Source organism: Ambystoma mexicanum, chromosome 4q, assembly GCF_040938575.1.
Source record: "Ambystoma mexicanum isolate Mex_15411 chromosome 4q, UKY_AmexF1_1, whole genome shotgun sequence".
In the NCBI taxonomy this organism is placed as follows: domain Eukaryota; kingdom Metazoa; phylum Chordata; class Amphibia; order Caudata; family Ambystomatidae; genus Ambystoma; species Ambystoma mexicanum.
In genome coordinates, this window is record NC_090928.1 from 1187162413 (window position 1) to 1187178348 (window position 15936).

The 15936-nt window shown below is 46.9% G+C and overlaps 1 protein-coding gene across 1 annotated transcript in view; it reads right to left on the reverse strand.

The window, feature by feature from the left end:
* The window catches only part of DNAH8 (dynein axonemal heavy chain 8), an 8835797-nt gene that overhangs the window by 5195436 nt on the left and 3624425 nt on the right, over positions 1-15936 (reverse strand). Inside the window, exon 28 of the mRNA XM_069608756.1 lies at positions 1492-1618. Coding sequence (XP_069464857.1) covers positions 1492-1618 — 127 coding nt within the window. The remainder of the gene's footprint in view (positions 1-1491; positions 1619-15936) is intronic.

The window sequence follows — 15936 nt, forward strand, 5'->3', positions numbered from 1 at the left end:
CTGCTCACTTACTCTTGAGATAAGTCTGGCTGCTCCGCTACTGCTACCACTTTAACAGTGTAGTAGAGGCATGTACCAAAGGTGAATTTGTACTGTCACTTGTAGTCTTAATTGTGTGTGGTGTTCCCAAAGGATACTGCATATAATTCTGGCTAACATCTCCTGAGAGGCATGTGGTGCAGTCGCTGGAGGATTTGTGGCCAAACAATTGCTTGGACACGGTGGCTCAGCAGTACTGCTCCACATTTGCCTCAATGGTCTAATTGGGTGCTAGTTGGGTATCACGTTGGGGGACCCACTTGGCCCTAGTTGTCTGGGATCCGGCCCGGGAATGGTGTTGTCCTACACCTCTAGGTAGCTCTAAGACGAGGGAGGACAGCTTTCAATAGGGGATAGGGGAGTTATGTGAGGGGTTAGGCGAGGTTCAAGGTATGGGGGTTTTCTTTTCTCTTGGTTTAGGGTTGCAGTTAATGAGCATTCTGGGGTTTTGTGTGGGGCATGGGTTGACTGCTTGGGTGTGAGTCTATTTTCTCCCAGAGTAGGCTGTCTGTGTGAAAATGTATCCTACCTGGTAGGATGGGGTCAAGGTGTTACGGGGGGATACTGTGTCTCGCGATCCAGTATCCCACTCCCCGAAGACCCCTCACCCAGGTGATCCTCCCGCACTGGTCCACCCCCAGGGTCTGGATCCTAAGGCGATGGCAGTGCGCAGGCCACCAGAGCGGGCGATCTGCGGGGACTAGCGCGTGAGACACCTTCTGGTTTCTCACACTGGGCCCATGATGTCACTGCCTGACAAATGTACAACTAATATGTAGAGGCAAAACAGGCTACCAGGCAAAACGGCTTCACGTAACAGTCTCTGAAAAGCAGAAGGACTGCTTTGACAGCAGCAACAGTGGGAGGAGGTGATCTTTGCCAGAAGTAGTGTATGATGTAGAGAATCGGCCTGCCGACACTGAGGGTAGCTGTCATTGAGCAGCAACAGATGCATAAACAGTCCAAAGGAACCACCCTCCTCCCTTTTGGGCTGGGTTAGCCCTGAGAACACATCTGGCATTGTCTGCCATCCCAGAAGTCAGAAATAATGTAGGTAAGGGACCCTTTAAGGCCATGGGTTGTGCGGGGATAGACAGGGATTGTGCAGGACTGGCAATATATCTTAAAATGCCTCGGCCAGGAAGTGGATAGACTAAAAGCCAAAGGATGTCCACAAGCTGCATGTCCCTCCTCACAAACACTCTTATGTCAATTTTGTTGGTGTACTGATGGTACTAAAGCACAACCTATGCGCCTAACCTGATTCTGGTTCAAAAACATATTAACAGGGTAAATTAAAACTGAGTAGTTATAAACGACTGAAATAATAGTTATTTAAAAGAAAAAGTTAAGGCATTTCAGATAAGTTACATGACGGCATACAAATGAAATTCAACCACTATATGTATCCATTAATAAATTAAATCTGCTGGTCATAAACATTATTCATACCTATGTGCATTTCAATTGGTCCCACAAAAATAGAAGGGTTCAGTTCTTCAATCTCTTCTTCGAGACTTGCATAATATTGAATTTCAGATTTCATTTCAGCTAGTGTTGGATTGCCAGCCATAAATTCCTGCATTGGGAAAAATAAAAATATTTGAACATTATTTTTATCTTTTCAGAACTCGAAATGCTTACAACTATCCCATGCGTGAGATTTCAATTAACATAATAACAATCAAGAAATCACTGTCCCATATTTTAATAGTACATGGGATAGGTGCACATACACATTCCCACATTTGGTTGCCAGATTTTTCAAAACTGTGAAAGGACATTGACCTAACTGTTACAAGGGAACCGAAAGCCAGATGTGCCCTTTAAGGACACGTAATGCGAGGAGGAAGGGGAGGATCCGGCAGGTGGATGAGGCAGTTAGTAAGAATAAAGTTGGTGAACTGTGACCACATCTGCACATGCAAATGTACATATGAACATTTGGTGTACAATTTCTACAAGGAAAAAACAATAGCGTGCAACCCACCACAGCAGCTAACCCCCAGCTTATGGCCAGTAAGGGATTGGAAGAGAGCCATTTGATCACCTCCACAGTTGCATAGTGCTGATTCATACCAAACTTCATTGGAACCATGATTGAGGCACACCACTGGTGACACAGAGGGCCAGCAGAGTGCCAGCCCACGCCAGAACATGCCTGTTGGTGTGGTGTAACGAGTACTGCCAGGAGGGCCTTGGACCACCCTAGTTTGCGGAGCAGGTGATAGCTGCCAAGTGCGCTGAGTGATTGGCAAGGCACTGTCATGGTGGATCATGGCGAAAGTGGCTTTTCTAAGGAAACCGTGCCCGTTCACTCTTGTACCACAACAAGACAAGGGGCCACAGTAGACTGAATGGGTTGAGGACTTTGACAACGTCATCAGAGCTGCGTGAGAGGAGACATCGCCAGTCCTAAAAGACATATTCGTGAACCTTGCTGGTAAGGCGATACAGGGTATCATCAAGACAATCCCGGATGGGGAGAGAACCATCAATGAGAAACTTGTGGCAGCATTGAAAAAGAAGATAGCCTTACACCCCAATAGAGACTACGAAAGACATGTATTCAATCAATGTCACCAGTCCCCCCATGAAACTGGGGAGGAGTTAATTACCCATCTTTGACAGAAATTGGTCCATTGCCAATTTGCAGATTTTTCTGATGATTAGGTAGTTCGACTTCGCGTTACTGAAGGGTGTGTGTCATCTGTCCTGCGGAAGCAACTCCTAAAGAAGCCCCAAACCATCGACAAAATCATAGAGATGGCGAGGGTCCACAGGTCCACGTGACAGCGGTCTCGGCATTTAATGACATAGAAATAGGACCTGGTTCCAGGCAGACCGCGTCAAGAGGCCTGTTGATGGATGTATACATGCAGGTGTGGACAGGTCCTCGCCCCCAGAGACTATGCTACTGAAGTGGTCAGCCAGTTTCCACATTTAGGGGTTGTGTCCGGCCCTCAGCCAATGATGCACAAAGTGTGGCTGAGGGGGCCATTTCCACACTGTCTATCGGAAACGGAGATCATTCTCACCTGGACAAAAGCCACAAGCGATGCCCACAGGGTGGCCTCCGCCAGCCAGACCGAATCAACAACAACAGTGGCAACCAACAACTTTCTACCCGCAGCTGCCAAGTAGGGTGATTAGGGCAATGGACCATAGTCTGGACTACGGAGAGCTCCTGAGCAAAGACTAGTCACTGCAAGTGGGATATTGTCCGGAACAGTGTGAATACCCATGAGACTTCTACAATGCGTATGACGAGTACTCACAGAAACCATACACCGAATACACAGACAAGTTTGTCAATTTGATGCATGGTGAGCAAGAAGGTAAAGAAGCCCCGAAAGTAATGGCCAAGATGGGGAGGCAACGCACTGCTTCTTTATAGACACTGGTGCCACCATCAACATTATGGGGGAGCAGGAGTTCCTACAAACAGGGGACAGGAGAGATCGAACACAGTCCAAGGTACGCATCTTCCAGTGGGGGGCCAGTAAGCGTGAAGTGTTTTCTCACTTATCACACAGCAAACGCACTTGGGTTGATAGGCATTCACTTCCAAGATAATTATGTAGTCCGGTGCAGTGCAGAACTAGTGAGGAGTCAGAACATTGCTCACATGTCTGGGGTGCCGATGGTGAAGGAAATGATCAAACAAACGTTCTTGCAGCTGTTTCAAAGACTGGGTAAGGTGAAAGACACTGTACTTTGGCTACACAGCAATGAAAATATCAGGCCCGTTCCATAGCACTGCAGAAGAGTAGGGTTCAAGCTACAGGAGGCAGTGTACCGGGAACTACAACAGTTGTTAGACAACAACAATATTGAGAGGGCAACTGGCCCCACACCGTGGATCTCACCCCTGGTCATAGTGCCAAAGGAGGAAACAAAATAAGACTATCTGTATCGACATAAGAGTGGCCAACACCATGACAGAGAAAGAGAGACACCCAGGGCCAAAAATAGGACATGATTTTTTTTTTATTAATGTATTACGCACACCAGACAGAGTAATCCTTATTCGGGCGCAGATAACCACTAAACATGAACCCAGAAAGAGAAACAGCAGGAGTTTAGTTATATTAGATTTTCATTTTTTTATTTAAATGGGAAAGTTTTCAGTCTCTTCCTGAAGAGATCTAAAGTTCCACACACTCTGATCTCCAATGGGATTTGGTTCCAAACTTTGGGCCCTAAAACTACAAAGCTTCTGACACATTTGGTCCGTTAAATACAGGTCAAGAATGTATCTTCCCAACATAGATTTCTTTTTGGATGGTATAGCATGATATTGTCAGCCAGGTAATCAGGTGCAAGCCCTCTAAGGCATTTAAAAACTAAACAGGCCATTTTGAATTTGATTATATCCTCCACCATCAGCCAGTGGGGGGATCTCCACATTGATGATATATGGTCCCGTTTCCCGAGATTTCTTATTACTTTGACTGCTGCATTCTGAATCTTTGAAGTCTGGTCATTTGTTTTTGAGTATTTCCAGCTAACAGACTGTTGCAATAATCCAGGTGGGGGTTAATCACTGCCCCCACCACAATTGCCCTGTCTTCTCGCAATATAGGAGAGCATATTTTTTAGTGATCACAGTACATAATGGACTGCTTTCACCTTTGCCCCCACCTGGGTCTCACTGCACAGGTTCTCCTGCCACCACATGCCTAGGTTTTTTTTTTTTTTTTGGCATACTGCAATTGTTCCCTTAGGATCAAAGTGGGGGCGGGCTCTGTCTCTCTAACAACATTGTGTCCTTTGGGCCAAACAATATGATTTATGTCTTGACTGCATTCAACTGTAGATGGTTATTAGTCATCCACTCATTAAGTTCTTCCATGCCCTCGTTAATTCTCTCAAAAGCATCCTCAATATTCTGAATTTCAATGTATAGCTGCCTGTTATCTGCTTATGAGTGAAATCTCAAACCATACTTCTCAAATATCTTGAAGACCGGGCAGAAGTACAGGTTGAAGGTAAGGGGGGATAAAGAGGAGCCTTGCGGTACCCCACATTCCAGCTCCAGCATTTGTGAGGTGAAGCCATCCAGTATTACCCTCTGAGATCTGTCTTTGAGAAATGATTCAAACCTGTTTACCACCTGTTGGGACTCTTTTCCAACATGCCTAATCCGTTGTTCCATTATCCGGGGGTTCACAGTGTCAAAGGCTGCGGATAAGTCTAGCATCAACAGCACCGTTGACCCCCAACCCTTATCCACAGCCACTAACAAATCATCATGAACAGCCAAAAGGGCTGACTCCATACCATGATTGAGGCGGAACCCCAACTGTAGATTGTTCAACAATTTCGCTCTATCTACAAACGCCTGGAATTGAGTACAAACCACTTTTTCCAAAAATGTTGTTGCCACATCATGTTGGCCCCCGGCCGGCAGTTTTTCATTATTTCCGGATCTAAAGTAGATTTTTTTAGAAGTGGCTTTACTAATGCTCTTTTTAGGGCTTTTGGAACTTGCCACTCCTGTTCACAAAGGCAGTAATAAAATGTGTAATGTCACTCTCCAAATGTTTGGCTACAAACGCCGGCATTCTGCATGAAAGGCCGTTGGTGGGCTTCAGTTGGCTAACAAGAAAAGGAACAAGAGGAGATAAAGCAAGGGGAAGCAGTCTTTCACTATGGCTCCAGAGAGAAGGGGATGCAAAGTATCTGTGCTACTTCACTGAGCAGCGCATGCCACTGGCACTAACCACGATAGAACTGGCACTGGCATCACAGGCAGACCCGTCCATCAGCATGTCCAGAGAACTGATGAACTCCAACTAGTGGAGGGACCACAAGCGACAGCTTCCATGACACAGAGGGGCCAACAGGCAGGAAATAGAGCGCATTTCAAAAGTATGCATGTAGCTAGCAGTTTCCGAACAGGCGATACTCCTGAGGGGGTGTTGTCTGGTTATACCGTCCTCCCTGTGGAGGGGCCTGGTGCTGCTGGCACATGAAGGGCACTGGGGGGTCGAGGCGACCTAGAAGATGTTTACACAGACTGTATGGTTCGTGTTCATGGATGCCATAGTGGAGGAGGTGGTCAGGCAATGTTTTCTGTGTCAATATGTGGCCAAGAGTGATCTGTGGCTCATGCTACAAGTGACTGTGATCCCATAAAAGGTGTGGCACCAGGTCACAATGGACTTTTATGGACCATTGGAAACCGGAGAATACCTGTTGGTGATCATGGATGAGTTTTTGAGATTTCCGTTTGTAAAAAGTACCGCTACTACAGCAGGTGGGGGTTGGCGGGATCGATGAGTTCTTCAGTGAATGGGGCATTCCCCACACCATGAACGGCCAGGAGTTCCACAAGTTTGCGAGGCACCTCGGGTTTGTACACCAGAAGATAACTCTGCTGTGGCCCCAGGCCAATGGCATGGTGGAACGGTTCATGTCATCCATAAAGAGGACAATACAGAAGGCTGTAATAGAAGGGATGCCAGTACAGCGGGCTATGTGCCGAATGTTGCAACACTACAGGAACACGGCTCACACGCTGACAGAAGTGCTGCCCGGAGACCTGTTGAAGGCCTACAATGCAAAGACAAGACTACCCAGAGCAGAAGGAGTGAATCAGGCCCAGTCAGTAGAGGCAGAGATCATGGAAGCAGACATATGAGAAAAAGATACCAGAGAGAAGGAAGCGGACAAGCGGTGAACTGACTGGGCGAGAAAGGCAAAAATGAAGGACTTTGGTGAAGGGGGTGAAGTCCTAGTGAAGCAAAGGAAACAAGGGAAGACTGATTCGAAATACAGGGGCATACCATTTTGAATGACAGAGGTGAAAGGGACAATGTTCCCTGCCACCGATGGGAAGAGGGAAGTGACCAGTAATGCATCTTTCTTCAAACACCTCATACCGGGAAGTGAGCGAGGAGTTGACCACAAACAGACTAGGACACAGACAACACAAGAGACGACAAGGGATGATGGAGGAACTGTACAGCAGGAAGATGCAGTGTCTCAAGAAGTTAACATTGAGAAAGACAACCGCCCAAAACGTACCACCAAAAGACTCATCAGACTCACTGAGGAGATATGAGATAGACGTAAGGATATAAGTGCAGGGAGTTGTTACGACGGAACCGAAAGCCAGATGTGCCCTTTAAGTGATGTGAGGAGTTATGTGAGGTTGAATGGGAGGAGCTGGCAGGTGAATGAGGCAATTGGTAATTCTGTGCCCTTATACCTGAGGGTACATTCGGGCCACCCCTCTAACACTAGCACCGGACTACAATTTAATAGGCATGGCTGAAGCCTTTATATTTTGTATCAAAATATGCCCTGATCACATGAATTTAACCTTTGAAGGCACATCCCTGCCCTTCCTCCCTGGATCCAACATTCCTTTCCCGGCTCTTCCCAGCTCTGCAGCTGGACCCAATTAACTGTTATCGACAGAGCATGGCTGCCTGTGATCATGACATCATAACTTCTCTCTGGGGGGGAAGGAAGAAGGACTTATCTCAGGATTGACTGTACAGAGCCACAGCTCCATGTTGAGCCTGTTTCTCATACTTTAAAAAACACACCCTAGGGTTCCCGCCCGCACTATTCAGGGATATCCAAAAAATGACGAGAACATTCCTATGGAAAAATAGTACTGAGGGTGACAGCCAGGGTCATGAGACTGCCTACTTCCAGGGGCGGGTTGGGGGAGCCACCAGACTTCAAGGCATACTACCTGGCAGCCCAGATGAGAGTTATCCGGTACTGGCAGAACGAGGATAGGGGAAAGATATGGAGGCCAATGGACCGAGCAGTGGCAGACGGAAATTTGGAGTGGATACTCTGGATACCCAAAGCAGACAGACCGCCTCAAATGCATGCTAGCTCTGTACTGGACTTGGTGGGGGACTCGTGGGATGAGGCAGTGAAGATCATATCACCTCTCACCCATCACCTTTCACGCCATTATTTGACAACCCACAATTCACTCCGGGACACAAAACCACTGCATTTACCAACTGGCAGCAGAGGGGATGTCTAAAAATCAGAGATATTTTTGAGGGAAACCAAGTCAAACAATTTGACCAATGTAAGGCAGACTTCGAGTTGAGGGAGATGGAGAGATTTCGATATGCACAATTGAGGCATTGGGTACTCAATCCCTCCATGAGGCAAGCAGGCACACGCCAATTGGCCCCCCTTCGAAAAGTACTTGAATACAGACCCTGGCGATAGACGGGTGGTTGCGTCCATATATGCGCACCTGAAAGCAGGTGAGCGTCCACCCGAAGGCTATATTTGAAAAGATGGGAGATATCCACGGGGCACGCAATAGAGGAGAGTGCTTGGTCAAAACTATGGGCGAACATTCAATACTCACGAGATCCCTGCAAATCCGGGAAATATGGGTTAAACTGCTGGTCCAGTGGCATCTAATGCCTACAAGACTCCACCAAATGTACACAGGCGAATCAAAAGACTGCTGGAGGGAATGTGGAAGGGAGGGAACGTGGAGCCATATATGGTGGGACTGCCCCAAAATAGAGAGTTATTGGGGGGCCATACAAGAGGTAATATTACAAGTCCTGGGGTGAGGAGAGGGGGTAATAGAGGTTTGGCATTGATAGGATTAGATGGGACACTGGAGGACCTTCCTTCAAAATCAGACCGCAAAGTGTATGTTATAATGATGATGGCGGGAGCACTAGTGCTGGCACAAAAATGGAAGTCCAAGGTCCCCCCACTGTAGCACTAATGGGTGGCATACTCCCACCATAGGGATCACAGAGCGTTCCGTACAGACTGGTCAAGGTTATTGGACTTCCTAAAGGAGGGATCGACGGTTATCTGGTGCCCAAGGAATATGAGCCTCCTGGGCATAGTGGAATAGCCACTGATCGAACTAGGACAGGGGAGATAACCCAAGCACTGAGCAGAAGCGCGCAGCAGAGCAACAATGCCTGCACCAAGGAACATGCCGCCCACAGAAGGCACACGAGAAAGGTGGAACTCTGTAGAACCACAGGGGGGGGAGGGAGGACAAAGGAGCAATACTCAGGGTTGAACTGTTTTGTTTAAAAATGCAAATAAAAAGCTATGCTAAAAGAAAAAAACACATCCTGTACCATGTCCTATAATCCAATATGGCGGAACTCCTGCTATCTTAGCCCCGGACCTCGGCTTTACCGCAACACTTCTCTGACTTCATCTCTTACTCCTATCTATGTCAGCTACCTGCTTGTAAATCCCTTAAAACCTAACAACGTACACTACTGCTAAATGCAAAATACATCTCCCTATCTTTAACCTCTGCAACTGCAACGTTAATACATTGTTGCTCCTTCTGTATGGCTATTTGGTGTTTAAAATATGTGTCAAAGCTAACTACAAATGGGTACATGCACTTTCTGCTGCGCCAACCAGAACTGCTAGCACTAGGACGCCTGCTAAAATATTTTTTGTAGTGTATATTTCTTCGCCTGACTACGGCGTTGTACTTGCGTCCCAACAAGGTCCTGAAATAATTTGTCCTATCGAGATAGAACTTAAGAGCTCTCCTCACGTCTAGGTTGTACAGGATTAATTCCCTGTCTGAAGAAGGGTCTGGAAAAAACACTGGCAGCGTAATAGATTGATTAATATGGAACTTCAAAATGATTTTAGGGAGGAAGGAAGGATGTGGTGAAGCGCCACTTTATCTTTATGGTAGACATAAAGGGTTCTACAATGCACAGAGCCTGTAGATCACCAATTCATCTTGCTGAAGTGATGATGATCAAGAAGGCCCCCTTTCAGGTGAGAAATTTGAGATGAACAGTCGCCATCGGTTTTTACGGCTTATGACAAAGAGCGTTGAGCATCAGATTGAGGTCACATTTTACCTGATGTGGCTTGGTAGGGGGAAAAAGATGTACAGGCCCTCAAAAATGTATTTTTATCATTGGGTTTTTGAAGGTAAAGGTAGAAGAATCAGTGTTGAGATATGTATGGCAAGAGTACATATAAATGCCTGGGTATCGAAGGTCTGAGATAAAGAAAAGGGCACTATCCACTGATGTATGACATGAATTGATCTTTTTGTTTAGAGACGAGTTATAGAAGCAGAGCCATTTGCTGTTGTACCGTGTGCACATAGGTGGTCAATACGACCTTGGAGGTAGCCACGCCCCTATTTGCGGCATGGCTACCCCCATTCTGGGTACCGGGTCCGGGTTCCTGGAATGGGGAAATACCAGGCCATTCGGACCTTGAAGGGCCCGATATTTCCCTATTCCAGGAACCCATCCCCCTTCCCATTCGAGCCCCCATCGGGCTCAATGGGAATGGGGAGTATGCAAACAACGGGCCCGTTAATGATGGGCCCGTTGTAAGCATGCTGGTCTGCTTCCGGGACCCAGTAAGGACGGCTGGTAAAAGCAGGCGTCCTTACCGGGTCCCACAAGCAAACCTCGTAATGCGGCAGTCGGGGGTTAACGGGGGCGGCAGCTCTATCGGCCCCATTAACCCCCTACTGCCAAGGCTGTAATGACCTCCATTGTCTTTAGCGCCAAAAGCCATAACCTGGCTGGCCACCATGGTGCTATAAACATCACTGTGTAGTCTGTGGCTTCCTGCAGTTTCAGCATATATATATACATGTTCAGCATAGAGTGATGAGTCAAAGGAAGAGGTGGGATTGCTAATGCTGACACTCCATCCAAGGAGATTTCTAGGGCATCTCCCAGGGAGCCTGAGCCCAGACCCTCTCTGAAGGCATAAAGCGGTAGGGGTACATTTCTTACCTGTAACTCCATTTCTCCAGCATTGGTATCTTTTATAGATTCACATGCTTTGAACAATTCCCTGTTGTCAGGCTGGGAATCCTCGGTTAACTTTTTAAAATAATAAATAAAGAAAATCTTTAGGGGTTTATTTTGTATCCCATTGCCCTCCCTTTGGGTGCTTTTGGTCCCCACCAATGGGACATCGAGTATGTAGCTCCTCCCGTGCAGTCTCCATTCAGTTTCTACCCAGCGCATACTGGATTTAGGTGTATCTGAGAGTGGCTTTTTACCATAGGGGATGGCTGGCGAGTGCATGTGAATCTATGAAAGATAACAAAAATGGAGAAATGGAGTTACAGATAAAAACCTACCGCTTCTCCAGAATTGGATCTTTCATAGATTCACATGCTATGAACAGGTATCAAAGCAGTATGAACTTAGATGGCGGTAGGATGACGGTGAAAAGCCTACCTTATTTGAATAGATGCTGCAGGACAGCCTTTCCTATTCTTGCATCAGCAGCGTGTTGTTCTTGGAGGCAGTAATGCCCAGTGAAGGTGTGCAGCACGGCCATTGTGGTTGCTTGACAAATGTCATTTAGTGACACCCCTGACCACAATGCCGCCGAAGCCGCTGTGGCTCTTGTTGAATGGACTTCAGAGGGCCCAGTCAGTGGTTTGTTAACTTTGGTGTGACAGAAGGATATAGTAGAGGATTTCCAAATTGCAATTATTTGCTTGGATATGGCCTTTCTTGTGTTTGGATGCACGTAGGCGAGAAACAGCTGAGTAGAATTTCTTGAGGGTTGCGTCCTATGCAGAGAGTACTTTAGCGCTCTTTTAACGTCTAAGGAGTGCAGCGTAATCGCCGCCATAGTCTTTTGTTCTTGGAAGAAAACGGGCAGCGTAACGGATGCATGTTTATGGAACGCCAATGGCAATTTGGGTATAAACCGTGGGTTGGTTGTAAGGACCACTTTGGGCCTCATTACGAGTTGGGCGGTATCCTTTAAATGCGGCAGTAACAGTGTTACTACTGCAGTTATCGCTCTGCCCAATCTCGAGTCCAGCATGTTTACCCCCAGCTCCAGGCTGGGGGTAAACATGTTGGAAAAATGCCATTATTGGCGCAATTACAACAAGCAGTATTACCGCACAGTAATTGCGCCGTTGAACCCAATGGGGAAATGGGAGTAACTGTTAGCGCTCAACCTGTGATCCAATGGTAATACCGCCACACAGGTGGGTGCTAACCCAAATAACGCCCAACTTGTGATTAGGCCCTTTGTCTTTGTAAAAACTTAAGTATGGCTCCGTCACCGTCAGCACTTGTAGTTCTGATACTCTTCTCACTGAAGTAACAGCTAGGAGGAAAACCACTTACAGGAAAGGAATTTTAGGTGTGCTGTCTCTAAAGGTTCAAAGAATGCTCTCAAGAGTCCCGCCAGAACAATATTGAGACTCCATTGTGGTGGAAACCTTTTCACTGGGGGAATGGTTCTGAATAACCCCCTGAGGAAATGTTTGACCAGTCCAGTCGTTCACTGAAAAGTGGCCTTGTCCCCCTTTGAATTGTGTACCTGGAGAGGGGTGCGAGAATCCACCTTGAGCTAACGATAGGAGGTAAGGAAAGATTGTTTCCGGGCTTGTTGAAAACAGTTAAAAAATTTTCTGCCCTGCACACCAGGCACAGGTTCCACTTGCTTTGATAGGGACAATTTGTAGCCAGTGCCCATCCTGAGGTTAGGATGTCGGCACATTTCTGCGACAAATGTAGGTATCAAATTCCGTGAGGTCAAGGGCCACGCAGTCAATTTTAGTAACCGCGGGTTGTGATGTAGCACTTTTCCGTGGCTTTGCAATATTATGTCGAATGGATTACGGCGAGGAATCCAATGGCCTTTGGACATGTGACTAAGGTTGGAGCACCATGTTTGCCTTGGCCAGTTCGAGGCTATGAGCACCATCGTGCACGGATATGTTTGAATCATTTTGATCACTTTGCGGAAAATTGGAAAAGGTGGGAAGGCATAGATTGGTCCACCGGAACAAAAAGGCGTTCCCAATCGACCCCCATTGCTGTGTTCTGCTGGCAAAGTGTGCACATTTGGATTTCTACTCCCGAAGAGGTTGATTTCCGGATGCCCCATTGAGCTAATATGCATTGGAGCTGGTTGTCGCAAATCTCCCACTCGTGGCACTGGCTGGTGGACCTGCTGAGGCTGTCTGCCACCTCATTGTTAATTCCCAACAGCTGAAACATTTGGGCGGTTATCCTTTTGGTGATGGCCCAATATCATATCTTTTGTGCTTCCTGCAAGGGGATTGGAGAACTTGTCCCACCTTTCTTCCTGAGGTAGCACATGGTTGTGTTGTTGTTGGTTAATACCCGAACAGTAGAGTGTAGAGTATTGGTTGAAATGATTTCACGGCCCAGCCCACTGAACTGAGTTCCAGTACATTTATATGTAGTCTGACCGCCTGTGCTGTCCATTTTTCTTTTAATGTCGAGAGAGCCCACATGTGCACCCCAGCCAGACAGCGAGGCATCCGTCACCAATGTGCTGTGCGGAATGGGTTCTTGAAACCGGTACCCAGTGCTGATGTTGTTTGATTGTGTCCATTACTTTAGTTGGTAGTTTAGTTGTGGTGTAATCCGCAGCTTCTCGTCCCACAACCTGTGACCTGGGACCATCTACTGGCGAGGAATTCTTGCAGCGGACGCATGTTCAGTCTGCAGTGCGGTATGAGGTGAATGCAGGAGGCCATAGTCCCTAGGAGACCCATGCATTTCCTGACTTATAACTACTGTTCTGGTTTGAAGAGAGGAATCATTGTCTTCAGCGTTTCTATAGAGAGGATTTTTTCAAAGTTTAGCTCAAATTGCAATTGCTGCAATAAGAGTTTGGTCTCTGCATTGATTGCATGAGCATCTCCCATGGTCTTTACTTGCACTAGCCAGACGTCTAGATATGGATAAATGAGATGGCCCTTTTTCCTGAGTGCTGCTACGACTGGTGCTAGGCATTTGGTAAATGTTCCAGTGCTGATTTTAGCCCGAATGAGAACACTTGAATTGATAGTGTTCACCTACTACCAAGAAGCGCAGATACTGACGATGTTTCCGGTGCACCGGTATGTAGAAGTATGCGTCTTTTAGATCCAAGGACAGCAGGAAATTGTGCGGTTGTACCGCCCGTGTGACTTGTTGCATCCTGACCATTATTTTCACTGATTTTTGATGAATTTGTTTAGCTTGCGCACGTCTAGTATCGGGCGCCACTTTTTGCCCGGTTTTGCACTAAGAAGTATCGAGAGTAAACAACCTTTCCTGTTTGTTGGGTAGAGAGAAAGGGCTGGGCTCTAGATATGAACACTTGTGTGCTGCGCTCGTTATTTGGTCTGATGATCAGGATACATCTCTGCAAGGTCACAGGTTGCAAGAGGTGAACCAACACCTCTAGTAGGGGAAATGTGAATTAAGAAACTTAACATAGTAATCTAGATGATCTTGCGTACCTTTCCATATCAGTATTATGTCATCTATATAACGGAACCATTTTACAATGTGTTCGTTATATGTGGCCATGGTCATTGCATGTTTACTTTCATGGGAATGCATAAACCAATTGGCCAAGGCTGGTGCGTGTCCCATCGCAATACCTCAGGTTTGGCGGTAGTATTCTCTGTTGAAGAGGAAAACCTTGTTAGACAAGGAGAATCTCAGGAAGTCTTTAGTCATTTCAACCTGTTCAGAAAATAAGGCTGATTGATTTTTTAGCAGGTGTTCCACGTTCTGTATGGCCAGTTTCTGCTCTATAGAAGTGTATAGTGCTTTAACGTCAAGTTTTGCCAACAATAATTCTGGTTTCCATTGGATCGCAGATAGAATTTTTAAGGTATGCATAGAGTCTTTGAAATATGTCAGTATTGTAATGACTATTGGTTGTATTACGCTGTTGATATAATGTCCGAGTGTTTCTGTAATACCTCCTATCCTACTCATGATTGGTCTTCCCTCCGGTATTGTCACAAAGCTTTTGTGGCTCTTTGGCAGGAGGTAGAGCGTGGGCATCACTGGGTGACTGTTTTTCAAGTAGCCAAATTCATCATCTGTTAGGAGTTCTTGACTGAGATATTTGTGCAGGAGAAGGCTGTGTTGGGATATGATGCTTGCCTGGGGGTTGCTGTTTAGTCTGTTGTAACTTCCAATGTAACCTATGGCTAACTAAACGCAACCAAATATGTGTTACCATTGACTATATGGAAATATGCACTTCCACTGTTTCACCTATTGTCACTCACTCACCTTGCTCAACACATTTCACTTTAAACACCAAGGGCCTCATTATGAGGTGGGCGGAATGGGTTTAACGGAACCAGTAATGGTACCGGTAAACCCATTCCGCCCTATTACGAGGTTCCCTTATGGGACCCGCTCAGAACGTCTGGTCTGACCAGACGTTACGAGCGGGTCCCGCAAGGGGACCAGGGAGCTAATAATGGGCCCTAAGGAGGCTCGAATGGGAATGGAGATGTGTTTTTTGAAGCAGGGATTACCGGGTCCTCCAAGGTTGGAATGACACGGTAATTCCTTATTCAAGGAACCCAGACCCGAGTCTGGAGGCAGCCATGGAGCTAAGAGCACCATGGCTACCACCAAACTCGTAATGAGGCCCCAAATGTAATGTATGTACAAACGAACTACTGTGGCAATGGATTTTGAAAATCAGCCTTCATAATGATCCCTCAGGGTCGAAACATGTGCCGGTTGACCACTATTAGACTATGGGCCTCATTACGAGCATGGCCATAGCCATGCCTGTATGGCAGGCACAGCTACAGCCATGCTCGCTACCGGCCCCGCCACCAGCGATTGGACAAGAACCGGCCCATTACTAGTTGAATGGGCCGGTAATTGCCCATTCGCGGGTGGCGGTACTGCCGGGCTCCTGATCCCCATTCTGCCCCATAGGGCAGAATGGGGGTGGGGAGCATGGTTGCACCGGCACCGTTGATAACGGTGCCGGTGCAATCACGAGTTCTGCTCGAGGGTGCCGCACAGCCCGCCAGGTAAGACCTGGCAGGCTGTCAGGAATCCGGGAGAAGAACTCGTAATGCAACAGGACGGTAAGAACGGTGTCAGTGACTTACCGGCA